Below are 24,113 nucleotides of genomic sequence, written 5' to 3'. Positions count from 1 at the left end.
CTCAGGGGTCCTTGTCCAAGTGCACTGCTTGTTGGCAGAATTCAGTGCCTTGGAGTTGTAGCGCCAGAGTCCCTGTTTTCTGGCCAGCTGTTGGCCAGGGACTGCTCTCGGCAACCAGAGGCCGCTCACAGGTCCTTGCCATGTGACAACATTGGTCTTTGCTTCCCACAACATTGTAACTACTTCTCCAAAGCCAGCAGGAAAATCTCACTCCAGTCTGCTATGATGGAGTCTTATATAACCTAATACAGTCACAGGAGTGACTCTGTCATCACTTTCGCCACATTCTTTTGGCCAGAAGCAAGTTGTCGGTTCTCCCTCACTCCCTTGGCTCACTGGGGTCAGTGTGTTTACTCCAGGCATTACAGATATTCAATAAACGTAAAAACAACATCACTCTTCTCACTAATATACTAATATGCAATAGTATATGCATATTATAGAATATGCATATTGTATACTATGTATATGCATATATACTATGTATATACTCTGTGTATACTATATATATATATGTATATTTGTGTGTGTGTGTATATATATATATAGGATTAAAAATATGTTAATGTGTAATGGGTTTCTAGTTGTTATTTTAAATGAAGTTAGTAAACATTGAATTTATCAATTTTAATTTCTAATACAGTAAATATTGATAGATATAACCCTTATAAACAACAGTTCTTTGGGCTTCTTAATAAATTTTAAGAGAATGAAGTGTCCTGAGACAAAAAACATAAGAACTGTTAATATAATAAATCCTAATGGCAATTCTACACAACAAACAGTTGGCATTTTCCAAATCCTTTCTGAGACTCATAGAAATACATTTAAAAAAATTTACAATTTGACAATAAATTTCATAATAAAAAATAAATAAATAAAAATAAAATTGGAATGACACAGAAAAAAAAATTTAACATTTTTATTTACTTTTGAGAGACAGAGCGTGAGTGGGGAGGGGAAGAGAGAGAGAGAGAGAGGGAGACACAGAATCTGAAGCAGGCTCCAGGCTCTGAGCTGTCAGCAGAGTCCAATGCGGGGCTTGAACCCACCAACTGTGAAATCATGACCTGAGCCGAAGTCGGATGCTCAACCGACTGAGCCACCCAGGTGCCCCTAGAAATACATTTTACATTGTGACCTAGCATACATATACATATGCATATATACATATTCACGGATACATAACCAAGGCAAAAGTTTCATGAAGTAATACTTATGTGAGGTACACACTGATATTTTCTACTCTATTGCTAAGAAAAGCAAATTCCTAGTCACAACTCAATACACTGATTTCATGAACCACTCAATAGGTCAGGACCTTAAGTCTGAAAATCCAGGTTTATCATAGAACCACTTGAAAAACATTTAAAAATACATATTTTCAGGGCTAAGCAAGTACTGTTTCCACCCAAGTGAACAGGAAAGGGGAAGAAAAAGAGTGAATCTATGCTTTCCTTCCCCCTTGAAGCACTCTTAGGAGAATAGCCAGGGTTGATATTTTTCTGGGGATTACCTGATTCTGGCCATGGAAGGACTGAGTCATGAGAGTACATATCCTGGGTTATTCTGCATTAGACATTTAGTTATCCTAAGCAGAAATGTTTCCAAGCAAAGAGAAGGTGTTACTGAAATGCCCAGCACTGTGCTTGTGGCAACTGTGAGTGTGCTAGGCTGTTCCTAGAGGATAGGATTTTATTAGAAGAAAAGCAGTTTTCCAGGAATCCAGGTCGCTGCTGGAGAGGTGGGGAGGTCTTTACAGCAGATGAGAAGGGGGTTCAAATTCTGGTATAGCAGTTACTCTCTGTACAACTTTGGAAAACTCACAAACTGCCTAAACTCTGTAGAGTGGGATAAAAATACCTGCCTCGCCATGTTGTTTGTGTGGATAAAATGACCTAATTGTGCACTGTGCTGAGCACACATAGTAAGTGTCCCAAGATGGCAGGTTGTTTTCTTGCTGTTCTTGCCATGATGTGCTCTTTGGTGTTGGGCATACTAGCAATGGTGCTGCTGCCTCACCTACCTCCCAGGGGAAGTGTGGAGGTCAATGAAAAAATGGATCACAGGACAGAAATATCATGTGCTGTTAGATGGGAAGGAGGTGCCCAGAATGGAGCCTGGGGACAGGGCCCTGAGGACACAGAGGGCAGGTGAGTGGGTAGAAAGCAAGAGCCCACGGGTAGAAAGCAAGGTGCCTCTTAGCATGGAGGGAGGGACTCAGAGTAATCCCCTTCTGGTTCCAGGAGCTTTATGTGCCTTAATCTCAGTTAATCCCCACAGCAACAGGGTCATGTAAAAACTATTACTCAAATGAGAAAACAGACTCAACAAGTTTAAATTTTTTTTTAATCTTTACTTATGTTTGAGAGAAAGAGTGTGAGCAGGGGAGGAGCAGACAGAGGGGGAGACACAGAATCCGAAGCAGGCTCCAGGCTCTGTGCTATCAGTACAGAGCCCGACACGAGGCCCGAACTCACGAACCGTGAGATCATGACCTGACCCAAAGTTGGACACTCAACCGGCAGAGCCACCCAGGCGCCCCAGGACTCAACAAGTTTAAATAACTGGGCCCAGGTCACACAAAAGGAGAGGATATGATGTTGGAGCAGCATCTGCCCCTGCCCAGGCCAAGAGCCATCCCAGGCAGCCTTGTGGTTGGAGAGGAGAGGTGGTCTGGCTGTGGCCAGTTGGTGGTGGGGGGGGGGGGGGTAGGGGAGAGACCTGTGTGTCCAGCTCATCCATGGGGACCCACAGCCCACAGGATAGACTCTCTGGCTGAGCTTCCCATGACCACCAGGGGGCCTTCATGCGTCTTCTGCAGGTGAGACCCAGCTCAGTTTCCCAGACCGACTTGGGTCTGAAGACTGCTGTAAAGCCTCATGGGTCAGAGTGTCACCAGCGAGGGCACCTCCCCCCTCCCACTGGCTGTTGCCAGCTGCCTCCTGGTCTTGCCACCTACTGGATTTCAACTCTCTGTCTCTGTCTCTCTCTTACACACACACACACACACACATACACACAGCCTCATGAATAGTTTTCTACAACACACACCAGATAATTGTCATCCTACCCGATTGTATGCTTCCAGGTTTATATGAAACAACTCAGAATCCGTCATTCTCTCCATCTTTTCAGTTGCTATAAACTGGTCTTTTCAGCATTCTTTAAAAGATATATCTCATGTCCTCTCCAAGCATCTCCTGAACATTGCTAAGCAAAGATGATAAACATCTATGTGACAGTCTTCCAATCATCTGTCTCTAACCTAACATAAGGCCAATGTAATAGTTCCAAAGTGCACTCATCTCCTATTGAGATGAAGTTATTTAGGCACGTATTAGATTCAGATAGATTCAGATGTGACAACAGAGAATTTCCTGAGCTCCCCCCCTCCCCCCACCTCGAGAGTAACCTAAAACAGTGGTTCTCAGCCTTGGCTGCACAATGGAATCGCCTGAAGAGTTTTAGAAAACCTGATGCCTGAGACCCATCCTGAGTTTCTGATTTATGGAGTCTGGGTTGCAGCTGGGCACTGGAATAAAAGCTCTCCTGATGATCCAATGTGTAGCCAAGCCTGAGAACCACAGATCTAAAAGATTAGGGCAATCAGGTTCAAGAGCAATGATTAAAGAGCTGAGTCTGGATATCCCAGAGGAAGGAAGGTGACAAATGATCTTCAGTGTGTCCCATCGACTTTCCATTATCCATACTAATTGAAAGGAAAACTGTCACGAACAACGGTCAGATCTTAAATTTGAAAGTTCCTTTATAGTTTGCAATGCATTTGATCTTATTTTAACCTCACCACAAGCCCGGGAGGTAGACAGCATAGCTATGCTTATCTGATAGATGAGGAACAGGAGCCTCAGAGAAGTGAGTGATTTGCAAAGATGTAAGGGGAAAACCGTTTTGCGAGAACTATAACCCAGAATTTCCAGCAGCCCCAAAGTCCCCACAATTTTATCTGCACTGTTAAACTCACCTCCAGTCCCCGAGGCAAGGCAAAATCTGTTTATGAGTAAAAGATAGGAAACCTTTTAAGAGCAGATGGAGTGGTAGAGAGAAAACCAACCAAAATGAGAAGTTCCTCAGCAGATGAGGAAGGATGTCCCATGGCTTCATCCAGGGATTATGAGAAGTGTCGCTGCTTTATTTCATTCACCACCTACTATGTGCCAGGCATATTTTGGGAGATACACACTCAAGTCAGACATGCACCCTGGCCTCATAGAACTTCATCCACTGAATGATATGGATACATCATAAAAGCCTTAGTGTTCATCCACAGCTCTACGGGGTCCTAGCCCTCCAAGCTGGTGTCCACACGCACCCATCTGTTCAGCACGTTTGTAAAGTGCCTACCTGCATCCAGAAGGTAGAGCCCGAGAGAGGAAAGGCCCGGTTCCTGCGCTTAAGCATTTCACAGAGTATTGGAGGCAGCGGAATGGCTCAGAAGGGGAAGCAGTGAACAGAAACACCACATACACTTACATCCCTGTGTGATAAGTACAGCGATCAGGATCTGGGAGGCTGTACTGAGACGGTGTAAGGCTCTATAACACCGAGGAGCAGTGACACAACGGAAGGATCCGTGGCTTCCAGGTCTAGGCAGGCCACTTGCCTACAGCCTGAGACAAAACATAATACACCTCACCCAATGGTCAAGATCAAGTGGAGATAAAGGAAGTAAACTGCAAAGGACCATTCAAATGTTAATAAAGGAATTTGCTTGAAGACAGAGCCATTTCCATCCTTAGCAATATCGGTGCACTGGCTTATTTGGATAAAAGATGTATTCCTCCCGTCCCTTGTGCACATTAGGGTGGTTTCTTTGCCTGGTACCTTGATTTCTTTTCTACTAAGGACAGGCTAACCTCAACTAGATCCCCTCTGTCCTGTGTTCTGGAGCCTGGACCACTTGGCGAGAGCCCGAGAGCCGAGCAGAGGCCCCCAGTCCCGAGCAGGGACCAGAAGTAGATGCTAAAGCTGTTAACTTCAGGACTCAGCTACACAGAGACCGACAGCTTGTTCCCAGCATGGAGTTCTCCCCACACCAAATCCTAGCTGGGAGGGGAGACTGGGCTGGAGAACTTCCAAGTTTGACTGCAGGGCTTTGGGCATGTTGCATTTGTTCTGGCAAGGGAATTATAACTGGAACGCAATACAATCAAATGTGCTAGAAAACACTCCAACTTCTGCTGGCTTGTGAATGCCTTTCTCACGAATATAAAAACTCTCAGACATTTTTAGAAACTTTAAAAAATCATTCTGTTATTTTTGCCTTGAATACGATAAAGTCATGATTTTTAGTCAATGTTTTTATTTTTAGATTAACACCTGACTAAATAGAATCATGTTAATTTAATACTCTGTGCAATAACACTCGTAAAAAGGAACAGATGCCAATTTCCCCATTTAACAAATGATGTGAGGTGTTAAATTGTTTTAAAATAACTGTCTAAAAATGAGTTGTCGATAAATAAATTTTGAAATAACATTTTGTGTTATGTTGGGGAGCCATATGAATATTAAGACAGACCAAAATTTCACTACATGTTGAATAATGGCAATAAAAACTATTTTTATTACCTACTATTAGAAGTCTTGAGATTCCCCCCCCCGAGTTATTTTGATACATTTTAGTGTATGGAAAGAAAAGAGGAGGCTTTAAGGTTGCTATTTGCAAACATGTCTCAGAAAATAAAGTACACAGACATGGAGAGCATTTTCATCCAATGAAAAGTCAAATTAGATATATTGCCACTATCCATATTTTAACATTACTTTTTAAGGTATTAGAGAATCTTGGTTGCTGTGGAAGAATTTTAATCAAATGGAAATAACAAGGATCTGAGTAAAGAGCGTCCTTAGGCTAATTTACAGAGTTGTTCTCATTTATGTGCAGTCATTAACTTCTTGCATATTAACACTAATGTTCCATAAACACTTTGTTTAAGCAATTCTTCATTGTGAAATTAAATAAATGCTATCTGACCAAGTATAAAACAAATTATAAATTTTGTGTCAATGTGTGAGGCTTGATTAGATCCTCAGTTCAAAGAAATGAAACTGCAAAAATCACTTGTTGGGCATGGTTAGGGAAAATTGAATATGGACTGGCTATTAGATGATATTAAGGAATTACTGTTAATGTTGCTGGGAGCGATAGTACTGTGCTGGAGTCACGCAGGAAACTTCCCTTATTCCTTTGCTATGCAGAGCGAAGTATTCAGGGGTGAAATGTCATCCTGCCTGGGATTTATTTGAAAATACTTCACCAAAAAATAGATTAAAGCAAATATGGCAAAATGTTAATAACTACTAAGCCTTGGTGACAGGCATATGGGGGATTCTTACACCTTTCGCTATCCCTTTCTTCTGTTTGTAAATTTTCATAATAGGATTTTTAAAAACTCCGCGAAGTAAAATAAAATCTAATCACCAAGGGTTCCAAGCCCCCACTGGCGCCCTCTGGTGGTGTTGAGCTGAGGGGACCAGGGCCGCCCTGCGGGGCCTTGAGCGTGCTCTACCCGTCCTGCCCAACTGTGACCGCCGCTACCACACGCTCACAAGGAGGCTCTCAAACTGTTTTGTTCTTTTATTTGTTCTTTTTGTTTTTTTAATGTTTGTTTTTGAGAGAGACAGGGCACGAGTGGGGGAGGGGCAGAGACAGAGAGGGAGACACAGAACCCCAGGCTGGGCTGTCAGCACAGAGCCAGAGGTGGGCCTCAAACTCAGGAACTGTGTGATCATGACCTGAACTGAAGTCCGATGCTCAACCCACTGAGCCACCCAGGCGCCCCTGTTCTTTTATTTGTTCTTATTGGGGATTTAAACATAGGAATTGAGTCAGAGATCATTACTCTCTTTTCATGACTTGAATCCAGAGGAGCGATTGGAATCCACTGCAGGACAACCGGTGTCTGAGGCTGGTGGGTTCTGTCTTGACCGAAGTGGGCAGGAAAGGCTTTCACGGACGGCCCGTTACTTCACCTTAAAAAAGAATAGGATGTTGCGACGCCTGGATGGCTCAGTCGGTTGGGCATCTGACTCTTGGTTTCTGCTCTGGTCATGATCTCATGGTTTCTGGGTTCAAGCCCTGCATCAGGCTCTGTGCTGACAGCAGGCAGCCTGCTTGGGATTCTCTCTCTCTCCCTCTCTCTGCCCCTCCCCCCCCCAAAAAAAATAAACAAACATTAAAAAGAAGCACACAGCATTGAAAGTCTCAGATCTTCTTTTTCTTTGGGGAGGATAGGGACATGTAAGGTGGTGGGAAAGGAGGAAAACAGTAGATATTCTCTTAACTGACCTCCTCTGAATTATCTCCTCCACAACCAGGTTGACCCTGACACTCCCTTCCCTCAGAAAAAACACCCTGACCCACATCCCGTGTATCCAGAAAGCTCACAGCTAGTCGATCCTATTCTAACTCTCCCGCCCCTCCCAACTGAGTTGTCTGCTCACCAAGGGTCACTTCTGCTTGTTCCAAACTTGTTTGTGCCCATTATTCTTATTGGTATGGTTAAAGTACACACAGGCCAATAAAACTGAAGTGTGGATCTCCCGTCAGACAATCCACACATGTCACAAAATAATGAACACAGCTTGGCAATTGAATGAACTTTTTCTTACGTCTTAACATAAAATATGTAAGATGTTTGAGGTATATATTTTTATTTAGGTGATTTTCTTCTTCTTTTTTTTTTTTGTTTATTTTATTTATTTTGGGAAAGAGAGTGTGAGCAGGGGGAGGGGCAGAGAGAGAGGAGAGAGAATCCCAAGCAGGTTCCACACTCAGTATGGAACCCCCATGCAGGGCTCGAACCCACAAACCATGAGATCATGACCTGAGCTGAAATCAAGAATTGGACTGCCTAACAGACTGAGCCACCCCAGTGCCTCTATTTAAGTGGTTTTCAACTGCCACCAATTATGTAATGAGACAACTCCTTCATCTTGACAGTGTTCGATAAGGGGTTTTCCACCATCTTATGATTTTCTGTCCAGACTTGAATGAAAATAATCCCAAACCAGATGATTAAAAAAGTTTTTTTCTACTGAGCTTGGTCAGGGAATATATGGATTTTTTTCCCTGTTGACTGATCTCCTGGCATTTTATTTAGACTAATATTAAGATCCACTTGCATTTTCTGAGCATGCACTGATAGTTGGGGACAGACACTTCCTCCACCATCCCACCACACCCCACTTCAGCCCTGCGTATGTGGGGAAGCCACTAGACTTTCCAGACACCGGAGCACCACATGTCCATTATAAAGGTCTTAACCGTATTAGAAATGGAAGGACACCAAATGAAGCCTGTAGGGAGGCTCTTCTAGAACTTTCACTTGGTTCTTTGAGGCCAGTTAGGGGTTTAAGCATCACTTTCCTTGAGGACAGCCAAAGAGCATGTGTGACCAGATACAGAAGGTGCCCTGGAATCAGAGACCTGGGCTCTCAGAGCAGTGAGTAGGAAGGCCTTGAAGCTCTGCCTCTGGAAGGAGCTGCGAGGTGTTGGCTACATCCTACATGATGACACTCTGGGGTGGGGCAAGGGTAGCCTACTTCTGATCCCAGCCACCTTAGACCCTCATGCCAATTCCAAGGTAAGAGATGTGTCAGACCACAGGGAGGTGGAGACATGGCCCTTGGGTCTGTCCCATCATAGCCCAGCACTCAAGGACTCAGGGGCAGAGACTATGCCTACAGGAACAACCTCACTGGCTGCAGTTTAAGGTGTAAGAATGAGGCCCTCTCTGAGCCTCCGTTTGTGCATTTCACTAGCTGAGGACAGTGGACCTATTGGCCTTTGTGGTCCCTTTCAGCTCTGCCTGACCATGGGGCTGTGACCCATCTGCAGTGGCCAGACCAGCCAGTCACAGCAAAGAATGGACATCACCCAACAAGTCCCACATTACCCAGGGTGAGGGGGTGAGTAGGACATCCTTGAATTGGGGGTGAGAACCCAGGTCTTGGCAAAAAGGGCAAGTCTTCCCCTTCCGGACAGATGGGGCCGGGGTCTGTCTGCCAAAACCCTGAATCTCTGCGAGGCAGGGAAGGGGACGCTGCAGAGGACTTTCGACTTTCGCAAGGGAGGGAGGGGGGGCCCGCTGCGGCTCCAAGCCCTGACCCTGAGCCGTGTGGCTGGTGGCAGAGTGTGGGCCAGAGGGTTGCTGCATCTTACAGGGCTGTCTTGGGACGGGGCCACCTCTTGGGCCCCTTGTCGAGGGCAGGTGGGGAGGTTCCAGGACTCGGACCCGGTCACCGGCCTATCATGCCCTCCCACAGGTGTTCTCGGCTCCCGGGCAGGGTAGGGCACGGGTCAGTCCTCTTTGGGCGCCCGGAACTCGGGCAGGCTCCAGGTCCGGAGCGGCGGCGGCGTGTCCCGCTCCACGTCCTCCGAGATGGTCCGGATGTCGCTGGTGAAGGGAGAGATGCGCGCGCGGGTCTTGAAGGTGGCCAGCGCCAGGTTGCTGCGGGGCCGCAGGCTCCACTGGCGCGTCAGCTTGCGGGCCTCCTCCTCCTGCTTCATTCTGTCCAGGACCTCCTGCAGCACCGAGCGGAAGAGCTGGGACACCTCCCGCACCTCAGGCTCCTGCTCGGCCAGTAGCTGCCGGAACCTGCGGGCAGAGCGGACAGGGCTGTGCGTGAGTCACGAGGCGTGGCCCGTGGCAGGTGGCGGGGGGGGGGTCTAACACCGGGGGCTTCCCGTGCACGCCCAGGGGCCAGTTCCCAGTTCAGCCACTTCCCCGCTTCTGACGTCAATCAGAAACCACCCCACCTCCCCCACTGCTCCAGCCTATCCTGAGTTCAGCTCCCCGCTCGGCTATTTCTGGCTTCTGTGGGCCTCAGCTTCCTCATCTGTAAACTGGGGTCATAAACCCTTCTGTGGGGTTTAAAGAGCTACCATAGGTGAAGATCCTGACATTAACCTCATGTTCTCGGTGCCAGAGTATTAAGGGTAGCCCACTTCCGTGTTAGCATGGCCCGGCCTCACCAATGTGAGGCTTTCTGGCTAACCTCTCCCACCCTTCTCTGCCCCCTGGCCAGAGCGATCTCTCCCAAGTGTGTATCTGATGATGGCACCGGCCTGCGATACTCCCTCCATAGCTCCATGCTACCCACCGGGTGAGGTTTTCCTCTGCCTCAAATGTCTTTGCTTAGAGCTCAAAATGAATAACAGTTATTAGCGAGTCCATTCAACATCTAGTTTCCTCCACCACCTCGAGAATCAGGACCTCTCAAACTTTTCAGCAGTGAGACAGGAAATGTGAGTGGACAATCATGAACACATGTGTGTCCCCAGCCTCCTCCTCACTTAGGAGGTTTGGTTTACCAGCCTGAATTCTGTCAGCAACCCCCCCCCCCCCGCACCCCCCCCACCCGCCACGACTCACCCCACCCCTTTCCCCAGGTGCTTCTGGAAGTAGGTACATTTGGCGGGGGAGGGGGGGTTCCTTGGTACAGAACAAGAGAAACGGGAGAGGGTCAGAATTCTCATCCTGGAGGAAGAAAGGGGGCCGGGGGTGGAAAAGACTACAAAATCCAAAGGAGTATAGCTAGGACGGAAGAAGAAGGAGTTTTAAGGAGAATTTTCAAGAAAAAAAAGGTGTACAATAGATGCTTGTGTTGGTTAAAGAGACGGGGGACTAAAGATGTGGGGAGACTAAGTGGGGTGTTCAGATGCTTTCCCGTGGATCTGTATTCCTTTACGAGTGCTTGGGGAAGTGCAGCTAAAGAACTTGAGTGACTTTGGAAATTATTGTTGGTTGTTGGGACCACAGTTCTTCCACATCACATGAATCCAACTAGGACCGGGCCATGTGGGTCCAAGCTTTAGCAAGGTTACATTTATATTCATGAGCATTGTGGTACCCACGCTCTAAATCTCTAAATGTTCAGTGCCCCAGGCCTCCGGACGCTGTACAAACATGCATGCACACGCACGCACATGCACACACACAGCACAAGCCCACGCACACATGCACTCACGCGTGCATGCACAGCCCCCTTAGGCAAGCTAATATGAAAGCTGGCTTGAAATAGGATAATTGAAAACTCAATTTTGGAGAGATTACCTGGAAAGCCTTTCTAAGAAGGTAACATAGAAGATGAACTGATGAAGGAGGAAGAGCCAGCTACGTTAAAATCCAGGGCAAATGTAAGCCAGGCGGGGAGAACAGAAAGCTCCAAGGCCCGGGGTTCTCTCCCGTCAAAACTGCTGTGCCTCCGGGAGCTGCCTCCTGCCTCCTTCTGAACCCCCAGCTCTGGGCTGGGATCTTTCAGGGTTGGCCTCCTGCCTTGCTCCTCTTAACAGGTAACTGGGTCATCTGGGTGCCCCGGCTCCCGGTCCAGTGGCCTCAGGCCACCGCCACGGCAGCCACACCCCTGGAGCCCACAGTGCAATGGCTGGGCCCGGTGCCAGCGGCAGGGGTTACCTGAGGATGGCGGGCCCGCAGTAGGACGGGTGGATCTTGGCACAGACGTCCTCCAGCTGCAGCCGCTCGCCAGGGCTGAGGTCGTAGGTGGGCCGGGGTGTGCTGGCCAGCCAGCTGTAGTCCACCCCGGTGCAGATCTTCCTGACCGCGTTGCTGCGCTCCCATTGCTGCCTCTCCGCCTCTCGCATCTGTCCCGCCAGCTCCATCATGAGCGTGTCCAGCACCATCTCAGCCGGCCTCCGGGATGACGGCCGCGGGGGGCCTTCATTCCACCGAAGCCACGGGATGAGGGACATGGCCCCCCCAGGCCCTGCCGAGACAGGGCAGGAGTGCGTCTTCCTTGGACCCCTCTGTCAGTTAAGGTGGGGAGAACAAGGGGGAGGGAGGACAGCTGGGACCCCAGCGAGAGAAGAACTGCTCCGCCCTCACAGCTGGGTGGCCTCAAGTAAGTTGCTTAACCTCTCTGAGCAATCATTTCTAATTCTGTAAGACAAGATTGGGCTGTCGTGAGAAGCAGTTGTGAATAAACTCGGGGCTCTCTGCACACCACGTACAAGTAGTCTCACGTTATAACGATCCCTAATGCACGCAGATGGCTGAGCCCAGAGACACTGCCCTCCTGAATCTCTGCTAATTCCAAACAAAGAAGGAAATATACTGTGTATGGCTGAGCACAGTCTTATCACTATGATTTAAGGGGGAAAAATACACATCTACATCTTATGTTAACCTGACAGGAAAACACCCTGAGTTTCTTAATGCCCCAACCTGTTGCTGAAGGAAGCTTGGAACTGTATGGGGTTGACATCACCCTGCAAAAGACACAACTTACCATTCATTTATTCAGAAGCCTTAATCAGGTACTGTGTGCACACCTGTGGGAGGAACACAAGCAAGAAAGCATGTCGGGGACCCTGCTTTCCAGCAGATATCAATAGAAAGAGGTAAACGTGACTGATGAAGCATAGCATCAGTATTGATGGGGAGCAGAAGGAGTGACTCTGGGTGATGACAGGGGTCATGGAAAGCTTGTGGACGAGAGCAGGGTGAAGAGGGAATGCGAGCTTCAGACACATGGACTGATGGAGAAGGTGTCCCAGGTGGCGAACCCAGCCATGATACAAGGAGTGTCGGGTGCAGAAGCAGAAACCCTAACTCATATATCCACAAGGTCTTGTGCAATACAGGTTTGGTGACTGACTGACTAGATGAATAGATGGATGGATGGATGGATGGATGGATGGATGAGTGAGTGGATGGATGGATGGATGGATGGATGAGTGGATGAATGGATGGGTGGATGGGTGGGTGGGTGGGTGAGTGGATGGATGGATGGATGGATGGATGGATGGATGGATGAATGGATGGGTGGATGGGTGGGTGGGTGGGTGAGTGGATGGATGGATGGATGGATGGATGGATGGATGGGTGGATGGGTGGATGGGTGGGTGAGTGGATGGATGGATGGATGGATGGGTGGATGGGTGGATGGGTGGATGGGTGGATGGGTGGGTGGGTGGGTGGGTGGATGGATGGATACATGATTGGATGGATACATGAACTGCCATCTCAGACACACTGCAATGCCTGTCAGAGGTGGGTTTGTTCCTCTGATAGCAGTGAAGGTGAGGGCCATTCCTGGGCCCAAATCTGAAGTGGGTCTTTAAGATGCCCCAACTGCCTTTTCAATGACCTTCCCCCTCTGGGGGACCCTCTGTTCCATGCACCAATGGTCTTCTTCCTGCCCAGACCCCCCAGAGGCCGAGGAAAGTGATTTGATGAACTCAGCCTCAACAACATGGCCATGAGGCATGGACACACACACATTTTTAGGCAGCCCTCCCACCACCCTGCAGAGAAATGAATTGTTAATGCTGGAGAATCAGACACAAAGAGGAAAAGTATTATGGGGTAACAATAGCCTTCTGGGGTGGCACAAAATCAAACCTCTTCTTTATTCATGAACAATCCCTAGCAACCATTATATTTAGGAAATTTAAAACCTTCATCTTCCACTCAGCCTAAGTCTATCATGAGTGGGGGCCTCAGATTACACCCTGATCCCTTCCTGGGAGGTTGGGAGAGAAGGACAGACCATCAGACCCTGTCCTTGGGGTCTGGACAGTTAGGATCTTTTCTTCTGCACCCTTAACTGCTTCGTGTGTTCAGAATAATTGAGGCTGGGTTGTAGTGTGGGGAAATGGGTTTGGGGGTGGGGGGGTGGGCTATGTTCTGTCCTGAGAGCCGTGAGCACCAGGATCCTCTGTCTGAGGCCAAGGGATCTGATTGAATCAGGCAAAAGGACACCTTGTAACTGTGTTTGTGTTTTCAAAAGTGCATGGGTCAGGTTGATGCTTAATATCAAAAGAGTGAATGGTGTCTTCATGGTGCCTCATGAAGGGCACCCCAACTAGAGATGGACGAACAGTCCCGTAGGTGCTGCCGAAGATGCTGGCCACCCACAGCTCCATACTCTCTCTCCAGTGTCCCTCCCTCCTCTGCCTGGGGACTTAGCTCTAGGGTCAGCAACTCTTCTGACACGCGTTTCCTGATGTGACCACTTTCCAGCTGGTACTCTGAAAGCATCCTGTACAGACATTTTTCATAGCACCAGGGACACTTAATGGAGTGTGACAATTTACCTTCCACCACCCCCTGCTCTGTGTCACATGGGGGCAAGGACTGTGCCTTAATCATCCTTCCATGCCTGGTGCTGGGTAGTACTGCGAATGAATGAGTGAATAAATGCATGCACAAAGGAATGAATGATTAAAGAATGCATGCATGCGTGATGGTGAAAGAGCAAGTCCCCACAGATCTGACCTTCTCCAAGTGAGGGGGCGTTTGTCAGCGGCCACGTGGAGGACAGTCTCCTCTGGCCCCCATGGCACCACACTCTCCTGTCGCTCAGAGATCCCTCCTGAGGATGAGACACTGGCTGAGCTGTGGGGTCAGAGGTCATGTGGGGACCCCCTGATGGAATAGTTCCCTCTCTGCCCCATGGAGCCTCACCCAATGATGCTTCCAAACCTGGCCCTGGCCCTCCTTCCCCAGGAAGACTTCCTTGGTTGACCTCCCTCAACCCCTGCACCCCAACATTCCCCCCCACCCCGCTATCACCAGTTCATCCTGCACCTGCACCTGCACCTGCACCTGAATGCTGGGCACCCATCCCTGGAAGATGATTGGAGGAGAAAGAGACTGGTGAGGCTCAAGGCAGAGGGATGTGACGCCCTTGAATGGTCTCTTAGTGCAACCTGCCACATACACCCTCACCCCCACAACCCCCCACCGCCACACCCCTGCCGACTGGTTAGCACATGTCCCAACTCACCTGAGGCTGCCCAGCCCAGCCCACTGATCTCTCCTCCCTGTGGAAATAATCTTTCCTTGGCTTCCATTAGAGCACAACCCTGGGTCTACATCCTGCCTCCGTCTGCCTCGTGGGACTCCCTCTCAGAGCCCTTATGGGCACTCCTCCCCTGGCCTTCCTTGGGTTGTTGCTGTTCCCTGGCGCTCCATCTCAGGCTGTCCATCTCATTTCAACCTGCCTCATCCGTTCACACGTCTCCACTGACAGTGGAGATAATTCCCAAATCAAAATCCATACGCCAGTTGTCTCTTCAACCTGAGGTCAGGATGACCAGATGCTTCCTGACACCTCCCCCTGCAGGTTCCACTCACACCGTAACCCACTTCCCTCCCCACTGGCTGCTGCTTCTCCGTAGCCCCTGCTTGCCAGTGGGCATCACCTCATCCCTTTGCTTCATCTGTCAAGTCCTGCATCCAATTCCTTTTGATTCTCTCAAATTTAAATATTACAATTCTCCTAAGTCTGTCCGCTCTCTCTCCCTCCTTTAGTTCAGGCCTTGCCCATCTGCCAGATATATTATAGCTGCTGCCTCCTACCTGGCAACCCAGGGCTGGTCCTTCTGAGCCAATCTCCACTCCATTTTCCTTTAATTGTGGTTAAAAAAAAAAAAAAGACAAATAATATAGGGGCATCTGGGTGGCTCAGTTGCTTAAGTGTCTGACTCTGGCTCAGGTCACGATCTCACGGCTTGTGGGTTTGAACCCCACGTTGGGCTCTGTGCTGACAGCTCAGAGCCTGGAGCCTGTTTTGGATTCGGTGTCTCCCTCTCTGCCCCTCCCCTGCTCATATTCTGTCTCTCTCAAAAATAAACATTAAAAAATAATTAAAAAAAAGCAAATAACATAACATTTACCACCTGAAACATTTTTAAGTGTACGGAGTGTGAACTGTAAGCACATTGCTACACAACAGATCTCTGGCACCGGTCCAGACCGAGTGAGAAACCAGGTCCTGGGTATCATCCTACCCAGCACCCAGCAGGGGTCTGGCCTATGGCGAGTGTCCATAAGTAAATGGAGTACAGTACTTACTTGGATTAATCCCAGAGTGATGGATGGGGTTGCCTTGTGGTGCTTTAGTCCTTGTTCTCTCTCTCTCTCTCTCTCTCTCTCTCCCCACTGGCCCTCCACCCTGCCCCCTTGGGAGCCCCTTTCTACTCCAAAACTTCTCACCCTTCCTAAGACCTATTCTGAGGGACTCACCTTAGGGTCAAGCATTTCCCCCTCAAAGAGCCTTTTTTCTTCTTAGCCTGGATTTGACCTGAGCTGGAAGGAGGCAGCAGGAGAAGGAAGGGCCTGGCCTGGAGGGCCTTCCACAGAAAGAGGGGATTGGGAGGCACTGAAGACTTTCCTCTCCACCCCAAACTGGTCTCCAGAATGCGGCAGCAAGGCCACTCCAGGCCCGGCCAGGGCACCACGCATTTGCTAGGGGACTCGGGCAGTATCGCAGATGGAACCTCACATTCCATGCGTCTAAATATCCGTAAGTTACAAATTGGGCTAATGAACTATTAAATAAAATATGTTTTGCTTCCTTGTCAACCGTACCTTCATAACAACTTGGAGGCTCAGATTCAAACTGAGAAATCTTGGGCTCCCGAGAGGGCTCTGCTAGAACACGGAGGCGTGGGTTGAGCCGGCTCTGGCTCCCAGCCTGACCCCTTCTCTTCTCACCCCCTGAGGGGCCTGGCAAAGGTGTGGGGACACCCCAGCCTTCACGTCCAAGGCCCATCCGCACGCCTACCAACAACCACTTCTTTGCCACTTCCACAGACCTGGGATTGTTTACACTGGTGGTGTGGCTCACCCTGAGGGGACGGGGCCCTGGAGGGGACTTGCTCACGTTCTGGAAGTAGGCTGGGGACTGTCTGGCCAGGGAGTCCCGGGTCTCAGAACTTAAGGCCTGATCTGGAGGGAAGTGACCTCAAGATGTGCACGTCTTCCTAACCCCGAGACTCCTTGCTCCAGGTGGGTGAGGCCAGAAGAAGGCCAAAATGCGGCCGAAAGTACAACCCCGGGTGGAGTCCCTTTCCCCTGGTTTCAAGGCTGTGCCCCTGACCCCAGCTGGCCTCTCAAGACAGGTGCTCACCCCACGGCAGATGGCAGGGGATGGGCGGGGTGACCTCACCTAGGTCCTGGGTTCTGTGGGCTCTCAGCGTCTCTGGTCCAGATGGTGGGGGCCCCTGAGGGCAGGGGGCAGGTTCTGAATCTTCCTCCCCCCCCCCCCCCATGCTCCTCCCCCAGCCCTCACTGGGGCCGGAGCTTTTGACAGAGACCAGGTTTCTGCCGGGGCTATTTCTGTCTCTGGTGCCAGCTGCTGTCCCGGAAGGCTCTTCAGCAGCTCTGATTAGGTTCTTAAAAGGGCAAAGGAGGGAAAGAGGGATAGACGCAGGGACAGCCAGGATAGAGAGTCAGGCTGGCTACCCAGATGCCAGAGGTCATTGGCTTAGCTCACAGCAACCCCAGGACCTGACCCACAGCCGAGCCCCCTTTGTGTTGTGACTGGGGAAGAACGTGATGGCCAAATGTGGTGTGACAAAGACACCCAGAGGGTTCATCAGAACGGCAAAAGTCATCTTCTCTGGGCACTTTGCACAATGTGGATTTGACTCCTCCCTATCCCCCAAATCTGGATTAACCCCCCTCCCTCTGTGGCAAAGCCAAACTCCTCAGTGTAAGCTTCAGGTCCCCTCACACTCCCGCTCACCGCCAGGCCTCGCCAGCACCGTGGTGACTCCAGAACCTTCCCATCATGAATACCTGCTTCCCATTCAGTCAACGGCACCTACCACCTGCCTCTGATGCACAAACATTGATTGAATCCTTGTTTAAAACAGGACTCTGGGGGAAATTTGAATATGAACTGGAGGTTAGGGAATGAGTGTTGATTTTCTTAAGTATAAAAGTGGTGTTATGGTTGTAGGGGAGTGTGGACAAATAGCCCAACTTAGGAGGCCATGTTGATGTGCCCATGCCTGATGTCTGCAATGTCCTCCCTTCCAGTCCCTGAGAAAAATGTCATCTATATATGTGCGCACACACACACAGACAGGGCAACTATGGCAAAGTAGTAACGGTCCGTCTTCTAGGGGGATTTTATGTGTGTTTACTGCATTAGTCTTTCAATTTTCCTGCATCTTGGAGCATATTCACAATTTAAAAGTTGGGGGAAAACTCTAGTTCAAAACTCACTTTCTGTAGGAAGCCCTCCCAATTCGTTCTACCCGGTGGGCACGACTTCTCAGCCCCTCTGCCCGCTTTCCGTCAGATTTGTTGAAGCGCTGCAGGGTTTCTCCACGGAGGGGCGTGGGCGCGGCAGTGGGGAGCCGCGGTCTGCGGTGTGGACACCGAGGCCCAGGCCGGTCTCTGACCTATGAGGCCCCGCACACACAGGTGGGAGTGTGCAGGGGGCCTGCACTGTGCCTGCTTCGGGGCTCCATCAGGGGAGCGCCCGTTCAGGAGGGGAAGGAAAACAGGGAGAGGGGCAAGGGGCAAGGACCTTACTGCGGAGGGCCGTGCCGGGTGGCGGTGTAGCCCCCTCCGCGAGGGCACTGCTGTAACCCGGCAGAACAGCTCGATGGAGGGCGTACCCGCCCTGCCCTCCGGTGATGGGGTGATCGCCAGCTCAGAGGAAGCAGGCCGGGGTTGGGGGCCGGGGTTGGGGGCTCTCACGGAGACAGCCCGAGTTCCTATGCCTTTTCCTCCCTGCCAGAGGCTTCCTGTGTCCAAGTCCCTTTCACTGCTCCCAGCCTCAGTCTTCCTGTCTGTAAGATGGGGTGGTACGAGTACCTACTCCACTGTACTGTGAAGAGCAAAAAAGGATGTTCACGTAAGTGCTTTATAAACTAACAAGAGACATCGAGGTTTATGGATTCAGGTAGGAAAAAAAAAATCTCTACTTTCACTAACTTTAACTGAAATGTGGGATTTCTGTCAGTTATGAATGCAGGCCACCACCGGCCAGAGCTGTATGGGTGACTTTATCTCCAGCAGGGATCACAGGTATTTTCGTAACATTTGAAAGCTGTCATTCTTAAAATATGGCTTATGTTTATCACTACTGTGAAATCGTGATATTAACCCTGCCACTACATTTTATTCTTTTACATGTTGATAGAGAGGCACATATATTACCATATCTTAAACTGATTTAAAAAAATTATATATATATATATATATATATATATATATATATATATAACTACATTTCAGTATAGCTGGTTTCTTTCCTAATACTATGGACTTAATTTTATGCATTTAGAAACATTTTGCTAAGAATATGTCCAAAGCCTTTACAGATTTCCAAAAGGGTCTGTCTGTACCATAAAAACTAAAGGATCCCGTCCGTGGTTTTGGTGCAAGCTTGACTCCAACCTTGTTCCTGGCCTTGCCCTAACCCTGAATTCTGGTCATGACATTGGGAGAGCTGAGCCCCCTGGAGGAAGGGAAAGCTCGGGCGGGGGGGCCTCAGTTTACCCCCACCAGCAGGAAAGCCCTCCCATGCTCTCTCTGCCTTTTGGCATCACTCAGCTAAGCCCTCTCCCTTTCATTCTCTGCTTTTCCCTCTCCTCCCTCCCTTCCCCTTCATTACCCTTTCCACCCCCACACTCTCTGAGCTCCTCCTTCAGCTTATTTTTGAACATCCCTGAGGATAATCTTTTCCATGGCTCCCTGGGAGACACTACCACCAGCTGTGGCTCGTTAGATAGTCTAGAAAAACCATCCCCATGCTCAAGGGCAAGAGGAGGGGTCTGGTTCCAGAGGAGATCGGGGATGTCTCTGGTGGGAACATTCAGGGGTGTGCCCTCGGAGTTGGGAGCCAGCCTCCGATACCCAGGCAGCAGGCATGAGAGCTTCACCTGCTTCTGCTGAGATCAGGCCACCAGCCCCCTGGCCAACCAGGGAGGGGCCGTGCAGTCCTGGCCAGGAAGCAGCTGTCTCAGTACAAAGGGAGCCACGCCCAGGCCCCTCCTCCGATGCAGGGCTCCAACAGCTGAACTGGGTGTCTGCTGCTCAGGGCGGAGGCTGCCTCGCATGTCCCCCAGGCCCATGGGCATGGAGCGGTAATTTGCTGGGCTGTCCCAAATCGCCCACTGCTTCACAGAGCAGGCAGGATGGCCCTGCTGAAGCCAGACCCTCTATCTGGGCAGAGGCCTCGAAGCAGGTGCAGAGAGTAAACGCTCCCCGCTGTGACCTTCCTTCCAGCCCTGTTTTTGCCAAGGCCCACGGCCAACTTCACAGATTACAAACTGACCTTATTTCTTTTTGGCATCATAGAAAAATAACCTGGAATCCACCAAGCCAGGAGTGACTCGGGCTGACTTGCTGATCTGTGGGCTTCCGTTCACCTGACAAACACCTGCTCATCTCTTAAGACTCACCTCCAGGGTGGGCCCCCTGCAGCCTGCCCCTCACCGACCCCACTGAGGTAAACTGGGTGCCTGCTGGTGCCGGCATGAGAGCCTATCATATCATGGCATCTGTGACAAATACATTTCTCACTTTTTTGATTGTTTTTTTCTCTCTCCCCCAGCTAGCTATGAGCTCTGTCGAGAGCAAGAGCTATATCTCTTGTATCTGCTGGCATGTGAGGCAACTCATAAGTGGTTCCTGGATGAATGAATGAATGAATGAATGGCAGTGAGTCCTCCTTGTTCTGAGGCACACGTGCAACCAGGAGGGGTCAAATGCTCAGGTACTACTGACCACAGTCATGGAGGAGGTGGTCCACCGACTTCGTGGGTACTCAAGTCGCAGTTCTCAAATTGAAGAGAGAAATCTCTGGCGGGTTTCCCCTTTCTTCCCCCTGACTGGGTCCTCCCCAGCAAAGCAGGAGAGAAAATGCTGGGGCTTGCAGAGCAGATGAACCTATGGCTTCCCACGGGACAGGCCACGGCCCTAAAGATACTGCGGAATCCACCGACCCTTGTGGAACAGATTAGGACCGATGAGGCCTCCCTGAGGCCATCTGGACCCTGGACTCAGACTGCTCGGTAGGCTGTCCCCAACCTGCTGCAGCCCTGAAGCCACCCCTCCCAGCTCTCAGCCTCTGCTCTCATGTCTAAAAGGTTTCGGGACCGGGTTCCTGCTTCCAGATTTCAGGTGGGGAAACCACAGTCTCCTGGGGAGACCACCCTCTTACCTGGCGTTTTGAGGTCACCCTCTCCGGAGGTGAAAGTTCTTGTGGGGGGCCTTTCTGCTTCCCAGCCTGGGAGAAGAGAGTGTCCAGGGCAGGGTGGGGTGGAGGGAAGACTATATTCTAAACGTCTTCTTTTTCTTTCTCTTCTGCTGCTGCCTGCTACCTCATGCTCTTCCCTCTTTCTGTCTCTCGGAAGTTGTGCTGAGAGAGAAAACAATCCTGACCAGAGGAGGGATCCAGCCCGGGCTGGTGTTAGTGGAGCGTGTGTGTGTGTGTGTGTGTGTGTGTGTGTGTGTGTGTGTATCTCAGGAGGCTGGAACCACAGCTCCTCCTCCTGAACCTCAGAGGCGGGCCAACCTCTGATCTGCGTTGCCATGGCGACCCACCTAAGCCTCTTTCACCTGGAGCTGTATTATCCGTAGAGGGAGCCCGCCTGACCTGCCACAGATGCCTGGGAAGACCCAGGTGGTGACAGGGCACCTGTGTCCAGATAGCATTCCTTACTGCGCTCTGGCTGGCGCATCTGCTGGGGACAGATGATTCCATCTTGGTGAAGCTCCCCTCTTCCCACGTGTTGCCCTCCACCAGGAGAGGGGACGTTCTGGGGGCTGTCCCTGAAGAGCCATGTCCTCGCCTTTGCCTCACCACCTGTCCTCCTCTTTGCTAATTGAAATTCTTTCTTTCCCTCAAGCAAGCTCAAGGGCAGGAAGTTCTGCTGACTTTCTCAAGGAGAGGTGAGGCTGAGAAATAATCTGGGGAGAAGAGGGAACATGGATCATGGGGATGGATTTTGAGGTATTTGAGGTAAATGCGGGACTGGCAGGAGTCTTCTGTTGCCCTTCTCCCGTATCTGATACTTGCATCTGAGCCTCCCGTCTGTCTCCAGGCTCTGGACGCTTTATCGCTTGCAGACTATTTTGGTTAGGGGCCCAGTGTATCCAGGCTGTGCGCCCCCCCAGACATTAGTGGGCACAGACACGCAGGCATGTCGCCCTGTGAGCGGCATCGACCTCCAGTGATGGGCACCGAGCTGCGTTATAATAGATCTCAGGTGATGCTGTGCCAAGTACCAGCTGATGGAGTGCCTTCTGGACACATCTAGTCCTAACTGTGTTGAAAATAAAGCAGAACGCATAGCCAAGGAGAAATTACACTATGATGAACTGACTCGGCTTGTCCACCTGCCTGCCTGCGTGTTTTGACTTTCTCCCTGGGTGCTGTGCCACTCGGTGCTTGCTCTGTGGTTGCATCCCCTAGGTGAGTCTGCCTCCCTCATCCATCTTCTCAAGCAGGAGTCTTAAGTCAGGATCTGGGCCATTCCTTCTCTCTCTCTCTCTTTTTTAAAGTTTATTTATCTTTGAGAGAGAGACAGAGCATGCGTGTACTCATACAAACTGGGCAGGGGCAGAGAAGGGAGAGAGAGTCCCAAGCAGAGCCTGACTCTGGGCTCGATCTCACAAACCGTGAGACTGTGACCTGAGCCAAAATCAAGAATCAGACACTTAACCGACTGAGCCACCCAGGTGCCCCGAGCCATACATTAGTCTTAATACTTCACCCTCAAATACACACACACACACACACACACACACACACTCACAAGTAATGTAAATGAGGTTATACAGGTCAATGTCGTCAGCCATCAAAAGGAAGATCTCATTGCAGCAAGGGGTGAGGGGTGAGCTTCAGGACCCCTGACCTGTGACTCTGGAGAACATGCACACAGATGACCAGGTTTTTTTGTATCTTCCTTCCTGGCACAGCTGGCTCCTTTCTTGCACTTTTCAGTGATGTCTGTGACCAGGAGAGACGGTCATCCCCTCCCTCCGTCCCTCCCTTGCCTGCTGCCTTAACACTGTAGCTCAAAGAGGGCTTGGCGTTTGTGTTGACTGCTAATTTATTTTGATTTGTTAGCCTGTGGAGGCTTTGTGATTATCCATGCTGAGTGTGAATTTGTACTAGACAGAGAAGGTGGTGGTTGTTTTTTCTCTCATTTGACATCAATGGAAGTTGCTGAAGCGTAGTTAAATATTCAGCAGCCATTCAGATGGAGAAACACCAGTGGGGCCCATGACATTGCCTCACAGATGGCGCTTGATTAATAAATTGGAGATGTGGATTTAGGAAGCTGTTGAGCGCAAGGCTAGATTAAACACCATGAGGAGACTGGAGAAGATCCCCTATCCCAGATGTCAGGCTGCCCTTATGGGGGTTCTCCTCCTGTTTCCTCCTCCCTGGCTTCCTTCCAGGCTGTGAGGAGTGTTCCAAACCACTTCTAGCCGCTCGGTCATGCATGGGGCTTTCAGAGTCCTGCAGAAAGTCCATGTAGCCCAAATCCTGAATGAGATTGGATTAAACTAACATAATATTCATAGATACAGACCACACTCGTGTTTACTCACACCTCTTCTCTCCAGGAAGCCCTCTTGCCACTCCTGTGGCCCCATTTCCTTCTCCAGGGAAAGGCAGCATTGTATCTGACTACAGGAAAAACGTGAATGCTCGCCTTCCTCCTCCCAGCTGGCTGGCTTAAGCCCCTGTTCCCTTTCTCTGTCCTTCTCCCCTGCTCCTCCCTCTAGCTTCATTCAGGCTAAACTACATTAGGCTAAACAGAACTCAGGAGAGAGACATAATGCATTTCTCATTCATTCATTCACCGCGTTAACTGACCATCTACTCTGTGCTAGACAGATGGCTCATTTCCATAGAATCCAATCACTACCAACTTCTTTTAGATTCTGCCCTGTGTTTTGACAGACTGACCTGAGAGCCCGTGGCAGAAACATCTAGCTACCCACCAAAGATCCATGCCCCCTTTCCAAGTGTAGGCACATTTCTGGGAAGCAGCTGTCCACCCAGGGACTTCATTACCCAGCCTCCCTGGCATCTAGGGAGCACCACATGACGACGGAATGTGGGTGGAAGGGATGTGTGCGACTGTAAGACTTATGGAAGTCTCCAGTGTAATTCTCCACCTCCCATCTTTTCCCGCTTGCTGATGGACAGCAAGGACTCAGGCTCTGAAGGATGGCAGAGCCACAGTTTGGAAGGAGCCAAGGTAAAAATTATGTGGAAAGCCGCCTGCCAGTCACCTATGCTGAGCTCTAATAGCGCAAGAAATGCATTGGGTCAAGCCATGTGGAGTGTCTCTGCCACAGCAG

General features: G+C 50.0%; 1 protein-coding gene across 2 annotated transcripts; it reads right to left on the bottom strand.

Moving 5' to 3' along the window:
• Positions 1–7,803: 7,803 nt before the first annotated feature.
• On the bottom strand, positions 7,804–21,285 carry RD3 (RD3 regulator of GUCY2D). Of its 2 annotated transcripts, none has more exons than XM_043567887.1 (4): positions 20,956–21,285; positions 12,274–12,316; positions 11,442–11,751; positions 7,804–9,623 (listed from the first exon to the last, which is right to left on the bottom strand). In XM_043567887.1, exons 2-4 carry the CDS (start codon positions 12,278–12,280, stop codon positions 9,326–9,328), a joined length of 615 nt encoding a protein of 204 aa, XP_043423822.1. In that variant the 5' UTR covers positions 12,281–12,316; positions 20,956–21,285; the 3' UTR covers positions 7,804–9,325. The 2 variants fall into 2 exon arrangements, with proteins under 2 accessions (XP_043423822.1, XP_043423821.1); XM_043567886.1 differs by having other exon boundaries at positions 11,442–11,791; positions 20,956–21,284.
• Between the last annotated feature and the right edge of the window lie 2,828 nt (positions 21,286–24,113).

This window comes from Prionailurus bengalensis, chromosome E4 (assembly GCF_016509475.1).
Source record: "Prionailurus bengalensis isolate Pbe53 chromosome E4, Fcat_Pben_1.1_paternal_pri, whole genome shotgun sequence".
Classification (NCBI taxonomy): domain Eukaryota; kingdom Metazoa; phylum Chordata; class Mammalia; order Carnivora; family Felidae; genus Prionailurus; species Prionailurus bengalensis.
The sequence above is the reverse complement of the archived record's forward strand: the minus strand, read 5'-3'. Positions and strand labels throughout refer to the sequence as shown.